The 19,014-nt window shown below is 37.0% G+C and overlaps 1 protein-coding gene across 1 annotated transcript; it reads left to right on the top strand.

Moving 5' to 3' along the window:
- Positions 1-16,945: 16,945 nt before the first annotated feature.
- LOC136392950 (olfactory receptor 13C9-like) lies at positions 16,946-17,925 on the top strand. Its single transcript, XM_066365640.1, has one exon. It carries the CDS (start codon positions 16,955-16,957, stop codon positions 17,891-17,893), a length of 939 nt encoding a protein of 312 aa, XP_066221737.1. The 5' UTR covers positions 16,946-16,954; the 3' UTR covers positions 17,894-17,925.
- The last annotated feature ends 1,089 nt before the right edge of the window (positions 17,926-19,014 follow it).

Raw genomic sequence — 19,014 nt, 5'->3', positions numbered from 1 at the left:
CCCAGAACCAGTAGTTACCAGTGCCACCTCCTCAGAGGGTTGAATGCATTTCTCAGCTTTTACTTCTGATAAATGAATAGCCCTGTCAAGTCTTTTTTCTGTCTTAAGGATCTTTATAAGCAATAAAGTAGGCAATGCTCTGCTTGTGAAGTGTAGTGAATCAGAGTATGAGCAATAGATGTGGTTAGGCTATAATTTTCATACATAACTAAATAACAGAAGTTAGAGAACAAGATATTTGTATTTCTTCTGTAGTTGCTTTCTTGTGCCTAAAATGTAGATTATGAAAGCCTCTTTAGTATACTCTATAATAATGATAATAATCATTGCCTTATAATCATATGAAAGGAAAACCTTGAGTAATCATACCAGACCCTGAAATACCTGTGAGAAGGGACAAAACTTAGGAGCTTGAGCTCTTTTCTTCCACTAATGTATACCTAGTACCAATCTAAGCTCTAGTCCTGACATATAATATGCTATTTCTATAAATCTGTTAAATTAATAAATAAATAAGTAAATAAATAAGTGAAAAAAACTTCAGAAGGGTACACATAGTTTCCAAAATAATTTATCAAGATCATATTACTGGGGCCTCATAACTGTTTTTTGTTTTTGTTTTTGTTTTTTTCAGAAGCTGGAAACGGGGAGGCAGTCAGACAGACTCCCGCACGCGCCTGACTGGGATCCACCGGCATGCCCACCAGGGGGCGATGCTCTGCCCATCTTGGGGCATCGCTCTGCCGCAATCAGAGCCATTCTAGCGCCTGGGGCAGAGGCCAAGGAGCCATCCCCAGCGCCTGGGCCAACTTTGCTCCAATGGAACCTTGGCTGTGGGAGGGGAAGAGAGAAACAGAGAGGAAGGAGAGGGGGAGGGGTGGAGAAGCAGATGGGTGCTTCTCCTGTGTGCCCTGGCCGGGAATCAAACCCGGGACTCCTGCACGCCAGGCCGACGCTCTACCACTGAGCCAACCGGCCAGGGCCTCATAACTGCTCAAGCAGAGAACAGAAAACCCATTTCCAAAACTATAGGAATATCTTAAGTCACAAAAAGAATATGGAAAGCCTTTGATTTGAACAAAACACTTAGTAAGTTTAACAACCTAACTATTATAAAATTAAAATTCTTTTAAAGCACATATAAGACATGTACAAAAGTTGGTGTTTTGTTGGGCTGAAAGCAAGGATCAGAAAATTTTTAAAAAATCACATTAAACAGTCCACATTATTTCAATAAAACTAAAACCAAGTAATTTTAAAACTATCAGAATCTGAGATAACATTTCTAAAAGACTAAGGGGTAGCTATTTTTAAAATGTAACCAGAAATAAATATGCTATATTACTGATAGTAGCCTGACTAGCCATAAAATAGACCTAATTAAGAATGTACTAACAAAGTAAGCTTATAAAAGAGTTTCTCGTAATATGTTAACACCAGTTTGTTGCTCTTATCACTACGATTTAATATTACCAGTTTAGTGATCAATCAAAGTTACGTATTCTGTAATAAATAAATAGTATATAATCAATCCTGTACTTTCACCTCTGGATTAGCTCTTGTTACAGTTAAAAGGCATTTTCTCTCCAGCTGATGCATACCAAAGGTTAGCATTCGAACAAGAAGAAAAACCACTTCTCCTAACTCTCACCACATTGAGGTTTGCGATTCTGACCATCGTTTAAGGCCAAGAAGACAAGCCTGACTGTGGGAATCCATAGACACTTCTTATATGAAACAAAAAACCCAATATAAGTTACTTGCTAGCTTCAGTTTCTGTAGCAATGGAACAAACTCTGACCTTCAGGTATGCCAGTTCTGAGAGACCTGGAACCTTTACCACCTACCTTAACAAATGGTGCTGATCCCTCAGCAAAGGGCTCTCACACCCTCCTTCTGATTCCTCTGTGTTCTAATTTGGCTTATTCTTCTCTCCTTCTCCTTCTTTATAAAAACCTCTGCCTACACCAAAAAGGGAGAACGGGCTTTTTTTTTTTTCCAGTGAGAGAGAGAGACAAACAGACAAAGAGGAAGGGAGAGAGATGAGAAGCATCAACTTATAGTTGCAGTACTTTAGTTGTTCATTGATTGCTTCTCATATGTGCCTTGACCGGGGGCTCCAGCTGAGCCAGTGACACCTTGCTCAATCCAGTGACCTTGGGCTCAAACCAGCGACCTTGGGCATCAAGCCAGTGACCTTTGGGTTCAAGCCAGTAACCATAGGGTCATTTTTTCTATGATCCCATACTCAAACTGGTGACCTCAGGGTTTCAAACCTGGGTCCTCAGAATCCCAAGTCAACGTTCCTTCCACTGTGCCACCACCTCGTCAGGCTTGAGAATAGGGGTTCCCCCAACTTCTCAGGTGGCCAGCACTTGAATAAAAACCCCTTTCCTTCTCATCAGTGTCTGTATTGTGTAACTGGTTTCCGTGGCAATAGGCAGCTGGACTTGCAGATCATTTTTCCAGTTTCTTTCTTTCTTACTTTCTTTCTTTCTTTTTATTTTTTTTATATTATTAAGTAAGATGCAGGAAAGCAGAAAGACAGGCTTCCACATGCTCCCTGACCAGGATTCACCTGGCATACCCTCTACCAGGCAATGCTCTGCCCATCGGGAGCCACTGCTCCGTTTCTCAGCAACTAAGCCATTTTAGCACCTGAGGCAAGGCCATAGAGCCATCTCAGCACCCAGGGCCAACTTACACAAACCACTCGAGCCAAGGGTGCAAGAGGCAAAGAAAGAGAGAGGGGAGGGAGAGAGAAGGAGGATGGGGAAGGGTGGAGAAGCAGATAGTTGCTTCTCCTGTGTGCCCTAACCAGGAATTGAACCTGGGACTTCCACACACCAGGCTGACACTCTGCTGCTGAGCCAACCAGCTAGGGCCTCATTTTTCTACTTTCTAAAATATTTACCAACTTCTATGACAAGTATTCCAATAAATCAGCATGAATGAGTGCCTGCCATAAACAACCAGTGTGGATATAGTAATGTATGGCAACTACATTTTCACTTTGCTTTATAGATCAGGGAAAATATTACAAACAAACAAAAAAATCAAAACCTCACAAAACCAGACCTGAGCTTGTACCCACTAGTACCACAATACTAGTCAGTTTATAGTAAGTAGTCATTTTTATTGGTTGATAGTTGTGACATAGTGTTTGTAAAAAATATTTTCAATATCAACCTTGCTAAGAAATAAAATATAATTGAATACTGTATATTAAAATTTACTAGGGCCTGACTGGGTGGTGGCGCAGTGGATAGAGCATCAGAATGGGATGGGGAAAACCCAGGTTCGAGACCCCGAGGTCACCAGCTTGAGCGAGGGCTCATCTGGTTTGAGCAAAAAGCTCACTAGCTTGAGCCCAAGGTCGCTGGCTCGAGCAAGGGGTTACTTGGTCTGCTGAAGGCCCATGGTCAAGGCACGTATGAGAAAGCAATCAATGAACAACTAAGGTGTTGCAATGTGCAACGAAAAACTAATGATCTCCGTTCCTGTCTGTCTGTCCTTGTCTATCCCTCTCTCTGACTCTCTCTCTGTAAAAAAAATAAATAAATAAAAATTTACTAGAAATAGAAAAACAGTTTTTGAGGGAAATTTTCATTTTTAGGTTTTTATAGGGAACAGCTCCATCAAGAAGAAGCGCATAAAGGAAACAAAAGGAAAAGGAAGGCCCTGGCCAGTTGGCTCAGCGGTAGAGCATCAGCCCAGTGTGTGGAAGTCCCAGGTTTGATTCCCAGTCAGGGCACACAGGAGAAGTGCCCCTCTGCTTCTCCACTCTTCCCCCTCTCCTTTCTCTCTATATCTCTCTTCCCCTTTGGCAGCCAAGGCTCCATTGGAGCAAAGTTCACCCCAGGTGGTGAGGATGGCTCCATGGCCTCCACCTCAGGTGCTAGAATGGCTCCTGCCACAAACAGAGCAAATGGGCAGAGCATCGCCCCCTGGTGGGCATACCAGATGGATCCCCATCGGGTACATGCAGGAGTCTGTCTGACTGCCTCCCTGCCTCCCTGCTTCTAACTTTGGAAAAATAAAAAAAAAGGAAAAGGAAGATAAGGATAAAAGAAAACTATAGAATTTGGATGCAAAGCCAATATGCAAGCCATTGTGCTTTATATTCATATCTTCTTTCATCTTAAATCTTCATAGTAATATTGGAAAGTATATCTCCTTGCACTTAACTCATAGATGAAGAGACTAAGATTCATAGAAGTTAAGATCATGTAAGTTCTTAGTGGGTAACGCTGGTTTTCACACCATGGTCTGGACTATAAAGACATTATTATTTCCTCTATGCCTGCTAGTAAGAAGAGAAATATCCTGAGTTCCAGTTCCAGCTGAATCAGAAAAACGAACAATATTAGAGGGCAAGTGAGTTAAAATATCCCAACTGAATTTAACCTCAGAATTTCTCCAAAGATGGTGACTAGTTTTATAGATTAATTCAGGGGACTATGACAACCAATTTCTCAATAATTTTGGCAAAAACCATGAGTAAGAGTGAATAACATTTTGACTTGGTATTTTCCCACAACTGCATCATCCTCCTGAGAAACTCAGCAATACCCCTGTACTTACAGGCAACAGACGATGGTCACCAGAAACCAAGTGTTTTAACCAATCAGAAAACTGCTAAATAAACCTAGGTTCATGGGTTTTCAGTGTGATGCACTTTAGGGATGAATTTTCAGGGTTCAAGAATTTTTAGTTTACTAATTAGGAGACTGGATGTGCAATTAAACTATTTAGACTGAAATCTCATCTCCACAGCAACCATACTAATCTATAGCCCATGTAAGTAATTTAATTTCTCTAAACCTCGTTTTCTTATTTACTGTGAGGATTAAATATACCAGCTCATTAATCTACACTTTATAGCACTTCTCTCACTCTAGAGGAAAGGGTTTTAGTTTGAAAAACCAAAGAGCCAGAGGAAGAGGAAGAGTTCAACTATGATCATGTTTGCTGTGGTGACAGTGGGTCACCAGGAAGATGCAGTCTTTCATTATATGAAATGAAAGCTTAAACACTAATGATGGACATTAAATTTGATGTGTAGGTGGTGTGATTTTTGAAGCAAATATTAAAGATAATATCTTTGCAGAATATGAGTAAAGCAGAGCAAGTATTACTAACTGCACCACACATTTTAAGGGAAAAAGAAGTAGAGCCACTAAAAGGAGAAGCAAGTTGCAAGAGATAGAAAGGGGCATGGATACAGAAAGTCACCAAGATCACAAAAGGGAGAGCCTCAAGGAGCCCGGAAGGGAATATCCTATCTCTAAGAGAGGAACTTGGAAATACGGACATTGGGTGTACTAGACATATTAGTGTGGAGAAGAGGGACTGAAACCCAGGCGATTCAGGAATGAATGACTCCTGTAGGGCAGGCTGGAGAGTCACCAGTGGTAAGGCCAAAGTAGGATCAGTGGGGTAAACAAAAATAAAAGAGTAACAATTTCACTGAGCCCAGACAGCAAATTCTCATGACTCTCTCTGGATGGACAACACCTATGAGGTTTCCAGAGAAATGGGAAAAGAAAAGAAGAGCCCTCTTCCCTGTTGCAGATTAATAAAAATGAAGCAAACACTTCAGTGACTAATGCTTTATGTAGCCCAGGGAAGGAAACACGTTAAACATTACTTAAATTAAAGGTATATTTAATCCTCATAAAACCCTAAAGATATACATGATTTTATACAATAAGAAATGTGGAGTCCAAAAATGTTATACAAATTGCCTTGGGGTTCAGTGAGAATTGGAGTACAATTAAACAGACTCCAAAATTCAAATACATTTCCTGTCAACACATTTATTTATTTATTTATTTATTTATTTATTTATTTATTTATTTATTTATTTATTTATCTATCTATCTATCTGCTAAAAAGACCTTTCTATCCATCTCTTTAGGAAATAGACAAAACAATTTTTGATCCTGTATGACCTCTGATCATATAAAACACAGTGGTTCCAAAGAGGCCAATTGGCCTAGGAAGACATTATTTTTTTTTCTACTTGTCATCTCATAACCTGGTAATCTCCCCCCACAGGAACATAAAACAGTCTGACATTTTCACCAAAGCAGAGAACTATATCTCAGAAGACATCATTAACTTATTAAAGTAAACAGGCTTATTAAACTAAACGTGTAACTTTTTAACAACACTCTTCCCTTCACAAGTTTTCTGGAGGGAATCTGGGGATATTCCTAGGAGAGTCAATTTCCCTCCTTAGTTACAAGTAAATATGAAAGAGAGAAAAGGCAGTTCTCTGTGCACTTGCCATCACCATGTTATTCATAAAATGTTTTTAGACAGAATAAATAAAACATATGCTAATGAAAACATTGAATAGAAAAGGGTGATGAACTGGTGGGAAAGGGAATGATATAGCACATGCATTTTGTTTAGTCAAATAGAATTAAAGAGATTAGCCACAGTCCTCACCCCTCCATATTGCTTTAGGTTCATTTTACTCAAGTGCATTCATTTTATATCAGTGAAGATATCTGATTTTGTGATTCCCAGAAGACATAAAATCATGCAGATAGTCAATCTGTTTTTATTCTGGGAAATCAATTGAGGGCCCATATAATTAATGTTGGAATTTTAAAAAAATCATTACAGTTGTTTGGAAATACAATGATCTAACTTTTAAAGTAGAAAGTTCTTTTTTCTCCAATATTCACAAAAATCCTGGGCAACCATAGGTCAGACATCTATAAAGGAGATTCCTAAGTAGGATTCCTCCTATCTAGAGCAAGGTTTAATCAGCATTAAAAAAATTTTTTTAACTCTGAATTTAAATTATCTATAATGACATGTAAATATGGTACAAGTCATGTTCTCAGCTCAAGGCCAGTAAAATGATAAATGCAAAGTAAACAAAAATGGCAGCCTGGCCTGTGGTGGCACAGTGGTTAAAGCATCGACCTGGATGCTGAGATCTCTCGGTCATAACCCTGGGCTTGCCTGGTCAAGGCATCATTGACAAACTATCAATGAACAACTAAAGTGAAGTACCTATAAATTGATACTTCTCACTCCCCCCACCCTCACTCTGTAAAATCAGTAAATAAAATCTTTAAACAAAAATGGTAAATTAATAATCATACTAATTAGCACACATTAGTAATAGGACTGTTCATCACATCAATTCAGAATTACTGTGAAATAATCCCCCCAAAAGCAACCTGTTCTATTAGTGTTCTTTTGGAGAACAACAAACACACTATTTCTTCATCTATATCTAAATATGTGAGCATTTATTACAGAAATTTTAATATATGGATGCCCAAGCTTTTAATAGTAAGTATACGGTCAGATATCTATCTATATATGATTCCTTGAGAATATATTTGTACTAATTATAACACAAATCAAGTAAGGGCTCTAGGGTTGATTAAACTGCTTTATCTTTTGTTGGATATTTTTTATGATTGTTCAAAGTTCAATGTAACTTTAGAGCTTCAAGTTTGAAATATGTCTCAAAAAATATGTCATTTTGAACATTACCTAGCACTTATCACAACTAAAAATATATCTGTCTCGGCCCTGGCCGGTTGGCTCAGCAGTGGAGTGTTGGCCTGGCGTACGGGGGACCCGGGTTCGATTCCCGGCCAGGGCACATAGGAGAGGCACCCAATTTGCTTCTCTAACCCCCCCTCTTTCCTCTCTGTCTCTCTCTTCCCCTCCCACAGCCGGGGCTCCATTGGAGCAGAGATGGCCCCGGCGCTGGGGATGGCTCCTTGGCCTCTGCCCCAGGCGCTGGAGTGGGCCGGGTGGATCCCGGTCGGGCGCATGTGGGAGTCTGTCTGGCTGTCTCTCCCCGTTTCCAGCTTCGGAAGGATACAAAAATAAATAAATAAATAAATAAATAAATAAATAAATAAATAAAATATATCTGTCCCTTTGGCATCTAATAGCATTGAACACAGACAAATGTGGTGAGAAGGAAATTGAGCCATGCTATCCTGCCAACTCCTGTGTTCTTGTCATACCTTATTCTTCACCCACCACCAAGCTACACGAAGCTCCAGGAGAGTAGGATGAGCTAGCTAAGCCCTGGCTGCAAATGAAACACCCAAAGATGAGCCTGGGAATGACAGCCCCAACCCTTGAAAGTATCAGTTCTGCTTCTTCTAAATATTTTCTACTTTGTTGTATAGGAACCTGTGAAATATATGAAAGTCAGAATCCAGAATATCCTCTCATCTTGAGAAAAATTTTACTGGAAGATAGTCCTCACAAGATATCAAATTGTAGCCCTGGCCAGCTGGCTCAGTGGTAGAGTGTTGGCCTGGCATGTGGAAGTCCCAGGTTCGATTCCTGGCCAGAGCACACAGGAGAACTGCCCATCTGCTTCTCTACCCTTCCCTCTCTCCTTCCTCTCTATCTCTCTCTTCCCCTCCCGCAGCCAAGGCTCCATTGGAGTAAAGTTGGCCCAGGCGCTGAGGATGGCTCCATGGCCTCTGCCTCAGGCACTAGAATGGCTCCGGTGGCAATGGAGCAATGCCCCAGCTGGGCAGAGCATTGCCCCCTAGTGGGCATGCCAGGTGGATTCCAGTTGGGCATATGCGGGAGTCTGTCTCTCTGCCTTCCCACTTCTCAATTCAGAAAAATACAAAAAAAAAAAAAAGAGAGAGAGAGAGAGAGAGAGATATCTAGTTGTGATCATTTCCCAATTTGCTATAAATGTGAAACTGGGCCCTACCAAGAGATGCTATTTAAAAACTAACAAGTAAGGCATAGACAACAACAGATCATAAGAGAAATGCAGCTGGAATGACATATCAGGCTGTAAGCAGAGTGGTGGTGGTTTGACCTATATCACTTTTTTATTTTTTATTTTTTTTACAGAGACAGAGAGAGGGATAGACAGGGACAGACAGACAGGAACGAAGAGATGAAAAGCATCAATCATCAGTTTTTTGTTGCGACACCATAGTTGTTCATTGATTGTTTTCTCATATGTGCCTTGACCGTGGGCCTTCAGCAGACCGAGTAACCCCTTGCTCGAGCCAGCAACCTTGGGTCCAAGCTGGTGAGCTTTGCTCAAACCAGATCAGCCCATGCTCAAGCTGGCAACCTCGGGGTCTCAAACCTGGGTCCTCATCATCCCAGTCCGACGCTCTATCCACTGCACCACCGCCTGGTCAGGCATCACATTTTAAGGTGATCCGTCAGGCTGCTGTCTGAAAAATATACTGAAAGAAGGCAGGAATGAATCTGAGAGACCAGTAGAAAGCTGTTGCAGAATGCCATTTGAAGCAGGAGCTCATGACTAGTCAGAGCTGCACATCACTCAATTTTGTGTCTCCCTCAGCTTTCTGGTCCGCCAATGTGCCTGCTGAGTTAAAATGACTTGAATACACTTATCAAGAAAATGAACCTCCTCTAATTTAGATGGAATTATCTTAAATGACTTGCTAAGGCTTTGTAAATCAAACTCAGTAAGTTACATAATTTTGTCTAATACAAGCAATCAGTGTTTTCCCCAACTCATTAAGGAATAGATGACATTCTTTGGTGGCAGTGATTTATTTTAATATTCTCTCTATTGATTTTTATAACTTTATATTGAGGCAGAATGATTAAATCAGTTTTATTTACCAAAACCAACTGAAAGTGATTATTTATAGCATCAACATTAGGCAAACTATACTCAGACTCACTAATTTGTAAGTAAATATAATAATGCTAAACATCTTTTATGGACTATGCATTAAATACCAAGAACCATGGTAAATACTCTTTATCACATAACAACGTTGTCAGCAATCTGTAAAGACTTGAAAAGCTGTCACGAAAAAGGAACATAATTATTTTTTGTTCTTAAAAAGGGGAAAGATGAGTTGTATACAATTATATATAGTATATAAAGAACATTCTAAAGATGAGAATTGACAGCCCTGGCTGGTTGGCTCAGTGATAGAGTGTCGGCCCAGCATGTGGAAGTCCCGAGTTCGATTCCAGGTCAGGGTACACAGGAGAAGTGACCATCAGCTTCTCCACCCTTCTCTCTCTCTCTCTCTCTCTCTCTCTCTCTCTTCTCCTTCCACAGCCATGGCTCACTCAAATGGTTCAAGCAAGTTAGTCCCAGGCACTGAGAATGGATCTATGGTTTGCCTCGATGCTAAAAAATAGCTCAGTTTCTGAGCAACGGAGCAGTGGCCCAGATGGGCAGAGCATCACCCGGTAGGGAGCTTGCCGGATGGATCCAATCAGGCCAATGTGAGAGTCTGTCTTTCTGCCTCCCCACCTCCCTGCCTCTCACTTATTAAGAAAAAGAAAAATATGAGAATTGTTCCATCATAACTTGTGTGGTCTCATAGTGTGCTCTAATCATCACTTGGTTTGGGGACAGAAATAAGATGAATGTTAACCATACTTAGATGTGTTTCTGTCATTTCATAAGGGTTACAACTAGATTAATTTAATGACAATTTCCAGCTCTAAGATCCAATAATACAGAATTTGACTATTTTGCTGGTCTAATTGTATGTATAAGCATTTAATTATCTTTATCTCCACTTTCACATGGATGAAACAAAAAAAAATTCACTGTAGTAGAAAATTCCATTCATATTTTTAAGGGTCACATGAAACTCTTACCTCACTGAAAATTAAAATAACATGTCAAAAATAAAGAGGAAATCCACAAGTTGGAAAAGCACTTGTGAAAAAATTGGAGAGCAAAGTGTTAATCTATTAAGAGTTTATGCAAATAAAAACTATCAAAATACCAAGAGATAGTTAAGCAAAGGACATGGAAACACCACAAAAGAGAAAATATAAGTTACAAATAAACATGGAAGAAATGTTCAAACTAATTAACAATCTTAGAAATGGAACACTAAAACAAAGTAATGTTTTACACAAATAGAAAGAAAGAAATACTTTATCTGTGTCTAAAAAAACACAAAGAATTGGGCAAATATGTACAGTACTTTGGTAACAGTGTAAAGTATTACTTTTAGAAAAAAATATTTTGCATGATTACTAAGAATTCTCTCAGTTCATATCCTTTTGTTCTATAGTCTTATCTCTAGCTATTTACCTAATTTCCAGTACAAGTAAAGCAGAGTAGATAGCCTGACACATAGACATTGATGGCCATTTTATAAAAATTTCAAAAAATTAGGAACATATTAAAATAGACAATAATATTAAAATTGTAGGCTAGAGTTATAGCAATTCTACTTAATGAAATATTTTTCAAATATTACAAAGAAATGTTACAAAGACTGAAAAGCCATAAGAATTATGTACATAAAGTGGCACATTCTAATTAAAATTTATCTAACCAATGATTAAAATGGTATAAAGAAAAACTGTATGTTGTAAAATTAAAAAAAGTTTGAAAGCTCAAAAGAGTTTAAAGAGGTAGAATGACTTCTTTGGGATATGGAAAGACTGACGTAGTATTTATTATTTGTGGAATAAAAAGAAAAACTAATTGCTGAAAGACAAATGCTGCATGATCCAGATCACATATGTGGAATCTACAAAAGCTGAATTTATAGTAATAGTAGATATTGGTTTCCAGGGTGCTGGAGGAGGGGGAATGAGTGAGGGCGGTAAGATGGCACAAATGTTCAATTATAGGGTTTGTTTTCTAAGATTTTATTTAATTGATTTTAGAGAAAGGAAAGAGAGAGAGAGAAAAAAGGGTGAGGGAAGGAGCAGGAAGCATCAGCTCCTAGTAGTTGCTTCTCATATGTGCTTTGACCTGGCAAGTCTGGGGTTTCGAACCTGTGACCTCAGCATTCCAGGTCGACGCTCTATCCATTTCATCACTACAGGTCAGGCTTATAATATTAATAAGTTCTGGAGATCTAATGTACAGCATGGTGACTATAGTTAAAAATATGTATTGCATACTAGAAAGTTGCTAAGAGAGTCGATTTTAAATGTTCTAACCACACACATAAAAAGCAACTATATGAGATGTATGTATTAACTTAATGTGGGGATCACTTTGCAGTATGTATATAGATGAAATCATCACATTGTACACCTTAAACTTATAAAACATAATGTAAATTATATCTCAATAAGGCTGGGTGGGACAAATTCTTGGGGAAGTTTAACTTTTCTGAGAACTTTTGAACATATTCTGATTCCAGGCTCAACTTATGTTGAAGCCACAAATATACATATACTGTATATATGTATATGTATATAATACTCCAAGAAATGTATGAAAGATTTTTTTTAAGGCAAGATAATTGGGTCTTTGAAATGTGCAGAAGTAGATACTTTATCTCTAGGGAATCCTAAGTTTCTGACTCACAAACTTGAGGATTGAAAAAGTTTGTAAAAATAAGTGCTAATTGACTTCCAAGAAAAGCTGAGTGTCTCTAGAGAAAGTGTCAACTTTAGGGCAAATTATATAAAACTAGAATTGTGTCATTGACCTCTATTTTTAATATGTTTTATTTTCTTGACACCATCTTGTGAAGATTCAAGATTGCCTAACTATGGCTATTCTTTCCCTTACGTTGTTTAGGAAGGAGGAGCAAGCATCTTTAAAACTGAGAATTTTCTGGGCTCATCTGAAAAATGCAAGTAAAATTCAAGTTTCTGGGGATAGTTTTCTGTTACTTAATAGAGTGAATGGTGTGAAGGACTTTAAGACCCAGTCACAAGGTAAAATAGAGAGGTTTTTATTTAAATTATTTCAAAAGAAAAACATCCTATCAAATATAAAGATTTCTAAATTCAAGTGATCATTGCTGGTAGGATTTTGAAAATATCTATATGTATATATATATGTAAAGGAAAAAAATACAAAACCCAGGCACCACCTCCAAGATCAGAATATTGTTTGAATATTTTTAAATCCCAAAATAGTTCATGGAAGAGACTAGTGAGGAAGAGAAAGTTGCTTGTAACATTAACACACCTTTATAAGTAATAGGCTAATGACTTCTATACTCGAGTATCCAATTAACTAAAATCTTAGGTAAAACTTATCTGCAGCAAGAGCCCTTGGTGATTTATATAATATTTATACATAAACTATGCTCAATAAGGGTTTGAAGAAGCATGTAGTTAAAGGTGTTAATGATAAAAAGAGAATTAGAAACAAAAAATATGTAACAGAGAGCAGAAGTAATCATAACTGTTAGTCTGAATCCCAGGTAGCCAAGGCAAACAAAGAAATATTAAAAGTGTTTGAGTTCTTATTTATTATACAGCAAATTTCACCATCCTAGACCTCAATTCTCTTCACACTAGACATGAAACGAGTTTTGGGCATGTTTTTCATTCAAATTCATTGTTGTAAACAATATCTTCATAAGTGGAAGACAATGTCTTCAATGTTTTTTAAAAAGGTAAATATATTTTGTGTGTATAATTATTATATGGATCCTTGATAAAGGCTAAATGCTTTATATTAAATTGTGGTTTTATTAAAATTCTATAAATTAGTAAACATTGTAGTATAGCAGAGAAAATGGGAGCTTGGGGATCATATAAATAAGGTTTTAAATCATAATTTTAGTATTTGCCAACTATAAGATACCTAAAATTGTACTTACTTAACTTTTAAAATCTCAAATTAATTTCTTCATAGGAAAAGTATTAAGAATAATATTTGGGGTCTTTGGAAAATTAAGTGATAAAAATTATATGAAGTCCCTCATACCAAAACCTCACATGTTATAAATTATTATTCTCCTTGTGAGCTAAAATAATATATCTTTCTTTGTTGTATATGAATTGAAGATTAGAGTTGTAAAAATCTATAAATTGATATTGATATCAATTCACAAAAATCTATAAGTTGAAAGTTGGCAAATCCATACATCTTTGCGCAGTATCATCAATGGTCTTAATATATCTTTTTAGAAGAGTTGGAGAGGATTATCTTCAACAATGAGCATTTAGAGTACAGACAGTACATGTTTTTCATTGAAAAATCTTCAAACTTTAAAAATATGTCTTTAAGTAGCTTAGTCAACAAAAGAAAGCAAAAGAAAAAAACCTAGAAACTGAGAAGTGCTTCTAGAAAGTTAGAATTTGACTTCTGGCATGGATAAAAAGTCACAAACTTTCCTAGCTCTATTACAACACTAAAACAGCACCTGGATGAAGTCCCAGCGCATTGAACCACAGAGTGGTAATTTCTTATAAAAGACCAGGGGTTACGAGAGAGGGATCAGAGGATGGCTAGGATCCAAGCCAGTTCAGCTTTTACATATAAGAATTTCATCTTTTAGGGACAATTCTGTTTTAGGAATCAATGGTCCGCAACTTTTCTCAATATATGATTAAGAACTCAAGTTCTTTACCTTGGTGTACCTCCTAAAAACAACAAACACTGTTATCTGGAGAAGTTTGAGGGCGGGGATTATAAACGCTCTGGGTCCACCAGAAATAGTGGTTTCCTGTAGATAACTGAATACCAGAACAACTCAAGCTCATTGTATAGTCTCTAGAGACCTAAGACAATCAGTGTATTATTGATATTATTTTCACATTTTTTCTGAGTTAATATTCATAACATAATTGAATACCTACTTCGCAGTTTTTCTCTTTTTTATTATATTTTTTCTTTATGCAAATCTATTTTAGAAATTTGGGTGCTTGTCAGAAAAGCAGGTAAAAAGATCTCTAAAACAACCGTGAATGCTTTGGATATTTTCAGTTTTTCTATTCTGTCTAGGTTGCTTTGGTTGAGGGTTTGGTTTTGGTTTTGCAAACAACACTGTAATTGTTTTGTTTCTTAGTCATTTTAACATAATTTAAACATCATTTTGTATTTATATAAATTCTTCACAAATGTCATGTAATAGATGCATAATGATCCATCAAATAAGTATACTCTGATTATTTAACAATTACCTTAGCATTAGCCAAAAATATTAAAAACCATTTTACAAAAATAATATCTAATAATGGTAAAGAATTGGGAAAAACTGAATTACCCTATATACAAATCTCATGAAAAGAAATTTATTAGAATCTATCGAGAATCTTAGAAGTCTTCATTCCCTTGCTTACAGGAATCCATTTTAGGGGAGTAGAAGAACACAAACAAAGAAAATATTTCAGACACAATGATATTCAACAGAATATCGAGAAAGTCACACTACTATTACAAGAGTAATGAAAATAACTTCTTTTATACTGACCATTATCACCGTTTTTCCCATTCGAAAGCATTAAAGCAGACAGGTGCTTTCTCTTATAAAGGTTTGCAAGTGCTTTTTTCCCCAGCAATTATTTCAGGGCTATTAGAATACCAAATGTACATCATAATTATTTTCTGCAATTTCCAAATAGGAATCAATTTTTAGGAGATGTTTTTAGAAAAGGAAAGAGAGGACATTTGATCTTATTCACATCTTGCCTGCAAAAATTTCAGTACCGACCCCAGATAACTGATATTCCTTCAAGCCCCTGTAAGAATTTTATCCCCAGATGCAGAGTAGGTTGACATATGCACCCACAGGCCATTGAATTCCAATCTTTAACACCAATTTGAAGTATATCCTGGCCTACCCACTCCTTTCCACCCTCTGTAATGTGAGCGTACAAAGTAGGGTGCAGCTTGAATTGCATGTGAGTTCTCCTTTCCATAGCCAACAGATATATAAACATTCTATTATGCTGCTTAATATGTCTCACTATTAAAAACTGCAGGTTTCATAAAAAGCAGCAAAATATGTTGGCAAATGACTATCACAGAGAGAAATGGCAAATCACATACTAGAAACACAGCCATTGTTTGAAACACTAAGTAGAAACGAATCCATTGGATCATTTTTTTTTCCTCCAGGAATATTTTTAAAGCTAGGTAGAATACCTTGAAGATGAAGAGGTGCTTTCCAAATTATGTTCTTTAATTTATTTACAATAAAGAAGAAGGTCATCTACTCTTTAATTTTTTAAAAAATTAAAATCAGTTGCTCCACGCTTCATAGTACACAACTCAAATGCTTGAGCTAACCTCAAATTCCTGTTTTGGAAAAATGTTGATCCTAATTATAAATTAAACAAATGGAAGTTCCAATGGCACTGCTCAAGGGCTTTCGAGAGAGATGGTCTAAAGGCCTTACTATTCATGTGAGTTCTGTAGAGAAGCAGCATCAGCTGCGTATGGGAACAGATAACATAATTCACTTCAGATCCACTGATTCAGAATCTTTTATAAAGATTCTATATGTGACCCATCTGTATACTAAAATTTGTATACTACAGACTTCATTAGACAGGTGGTTCTCTTCCTCAGTTGCATATTAGAATCATCTGGAGAGCACTATTTAAACATATGCCTGATTCTCTCTTCTTAGACAATGTGCATAATTTTGGGATAGCAGTTAACATGTAATTCAAAATGGGGGGGGGTGAGTAAAGTAAGAAAATGCAGATTTGAATGGTATGTTTTTTATATATACATTTCACTTACCAATGCTATGTTTTATATACATTTTACCTCTTTGAATTTTATTTTCCTTAGAATGTTATAGTGATGATAAAATAAGAATATGTGAACATCCACTTGTTTTGTGCATAGTATAAAATCAAATAAATTTATAATTTAACAGGTTGATGATACTCTTTCCAAAATAATAATATTCGAAGTGGGATGTGTGGGTCCATTGAATCAGATATAACAGATGTTTGTTCAAAATGCAAACAGTTCTTCCCTACCTCAGAACTTGTGCATTACAATCTCAGGAATAGAATACAGAAACCTGTGTTTTTAATAAGCTACCAGTGTAATTATTACATGTTTTCAATCCCCTGCCTTTTAAACTAGAAGAGGAATTTGAAAAGCAAAACTCACAGCTGTTACCGCCATTCCAGCTAGTGCTGGTATACTTGTCACCCCTCCTACAGTGATCTCTTACTCCACGTGTTAATACTGTACAGACTCATTAAATTAACATGCAGTTTTCTCTTCGGATGACTCCAGGTACCAAATAATGAAATGGGAAGGACCAACTGGACAGAGATCGAGTTCATTCTGCAGGGCCTTTCTGAGTACCCAAGAGCTGAGAAAATCCTTTTTGTGATGTGTTTGGTGATGTACCTGGTGATCCTGCTGGGGAACAGCACCTTGGTCATCCTAACTCTCCTGGATCCCCGCCTCCACACACCCATGTACTTCTTCCTTGGTAATCTTTCCTTCCTAGACATTTGGTACACATCCTCCTTTATCCCCACAATGTTGATACACTTCCTATCCAAGAAAAAAACCATCTCCTTCACTCGATGTGTTGTTCAGATGTCCGTCTCCTACACTATGGGGTCCACAGAGTGTGTGCTCCTAGCAGTGATGGCGTATGATAGGTTTGTAGCCATCTGCAACCCTCTGAGATATCCCGTCATCATGAGCAAGGCACTCTGTATTCAGATGGCTGCTCTCTCCTGGGGATTGGGCTTTATCAACTCATTGACAGAAACTATTCTTGCAATACGGTTGCCCTTCTGTGGAAAAAATGTCATTAATCATTTTGTTTGCGAAATATTGGCCTTTGTCAAGCTGGCTTGCACAGATATTTCCTTGAATGAGATTGCTTTAATGTTGGGTAATGTAATATTTTTGTTTTCCCCATTACTATTGATTTGTATCTCCTACATCCTCATCCTTTCTACTGTACTAAGAATCAACTCAGCAGAAGGAAGAAAAAAGGCTTTTTCCACCTGCTCAGCCCACATAACAGTGGTGACTGTGTTTTATGGGACAATTCTTTTCATGTATATGAAGCCAAATTCCAAAGACTCGGCTTTTAACAAACTGATTGCCCTGTTCTATGGAGTAGTCACACCCATGCTCAATCCTATCATCTATAGCCTGAGGAATACAGAGGTCCATGGAGCTATGAGGAAATTGGTGGCTAGAAACTGGTTCTCGAGGAAAGAATAAGAAGCTTACATCTTTGAGTTCATGCACAAAATAAGCTCAGATATTGGAGGCAAATGTTTTAAATATAAATGCAACAAAAGAAATAAAGGTTATTTGTAGAGTCACAGAATTTAGGAGCTGGAAAGAAATTTCAAGATAATAATCTAACCACCATTTTATGAAAATGACACAAAAATATAGGAACAACTGGTCTAAAAAGTGAGACTGAACTTTCAAAAACAAGAAAAAAATTAAAATTAAGCTTTTCCAAGAAAATCCAGGACATATGTCTACTTAACAAGTAAAACATGTATTTTTCATTCCCCTTTCTGAGTCCGTGTTTTACTGTTTGCATATCATTGGTTTTTGTTTTCTATCCAGGGACATGATCTGGTCCTAACCTAATTTTTCAGATACATTATTTCCCCTTTTTCTCTCCCTACCCATGTTTCTCCTACCCCCTTTCTGCCTTCTGTGCTTCATTCACTATGTAGTTATCCAATTATATCATGTTCTTTCCCACCTAAGGTCAATAGCATTTGCCACCTCATTCTCATTATCACATTTCTCTTTGTATGGTTACATGCTAGCAACCTCATTAAAGACAAGTGTTATATTTTCTGAAAATCCTTCCAAAATTTACCCAGAGTAAGTTATTGCCTCCTCTATGCTGCCTTGAACTTTATTTCTGTTATAGCAATTTTCTTTTATACTATAATCATTTGTTAGCTTCTAAAATCTCCCCAAGGGAAGAATTCACGGTTCTCTTTATGAAGTCCAATGTTAGATTACAGCAGCCAGTAATTAAGCATTGAACTAATTAATTAATTAATAATTTAAAAGGAGAGTAAAAGATAGTCCAAGTACCTGATATAATACAAGAAGATAATAAAACCTCAATGTGTATATTATTTCATTTACCAAACGACCAAATCCAAAATCTAATTTTAAAGATAGATAAAAAATTATATAAAATATATTGAAGAGGTCATTCGACTGGATAAAGAAAAAAATCCTTTTGGTGTATATTATTTGATAAGTAATTACTAAAAAAAATGATATAATTGTATAACTCCTTATAGAACACCGACAATTTCACTCTTTCAGAAACAATAGTCTCATTTTAAATATCTTCTTTTCAA

The sequence above is a fragment of the Saccopteryx leptura genome, chromosome 2, assembly GCF_036850995.1.
Source record: "Saccopteryx leptura isolate mSacLep1 chromosome 2, mSacLep1_pri_phased_curated, whole genome shotgun sequence".
Lineage (NCBI taxonomy): Eukaryota > Metazoa > Chordata > Mammalia > Chiroptera > Emballonuridae > Saccopteryx > Saccopteryx leptura.
This window is presented reverse-complemented; position numbering and strand designations above follow the sequence as displayed.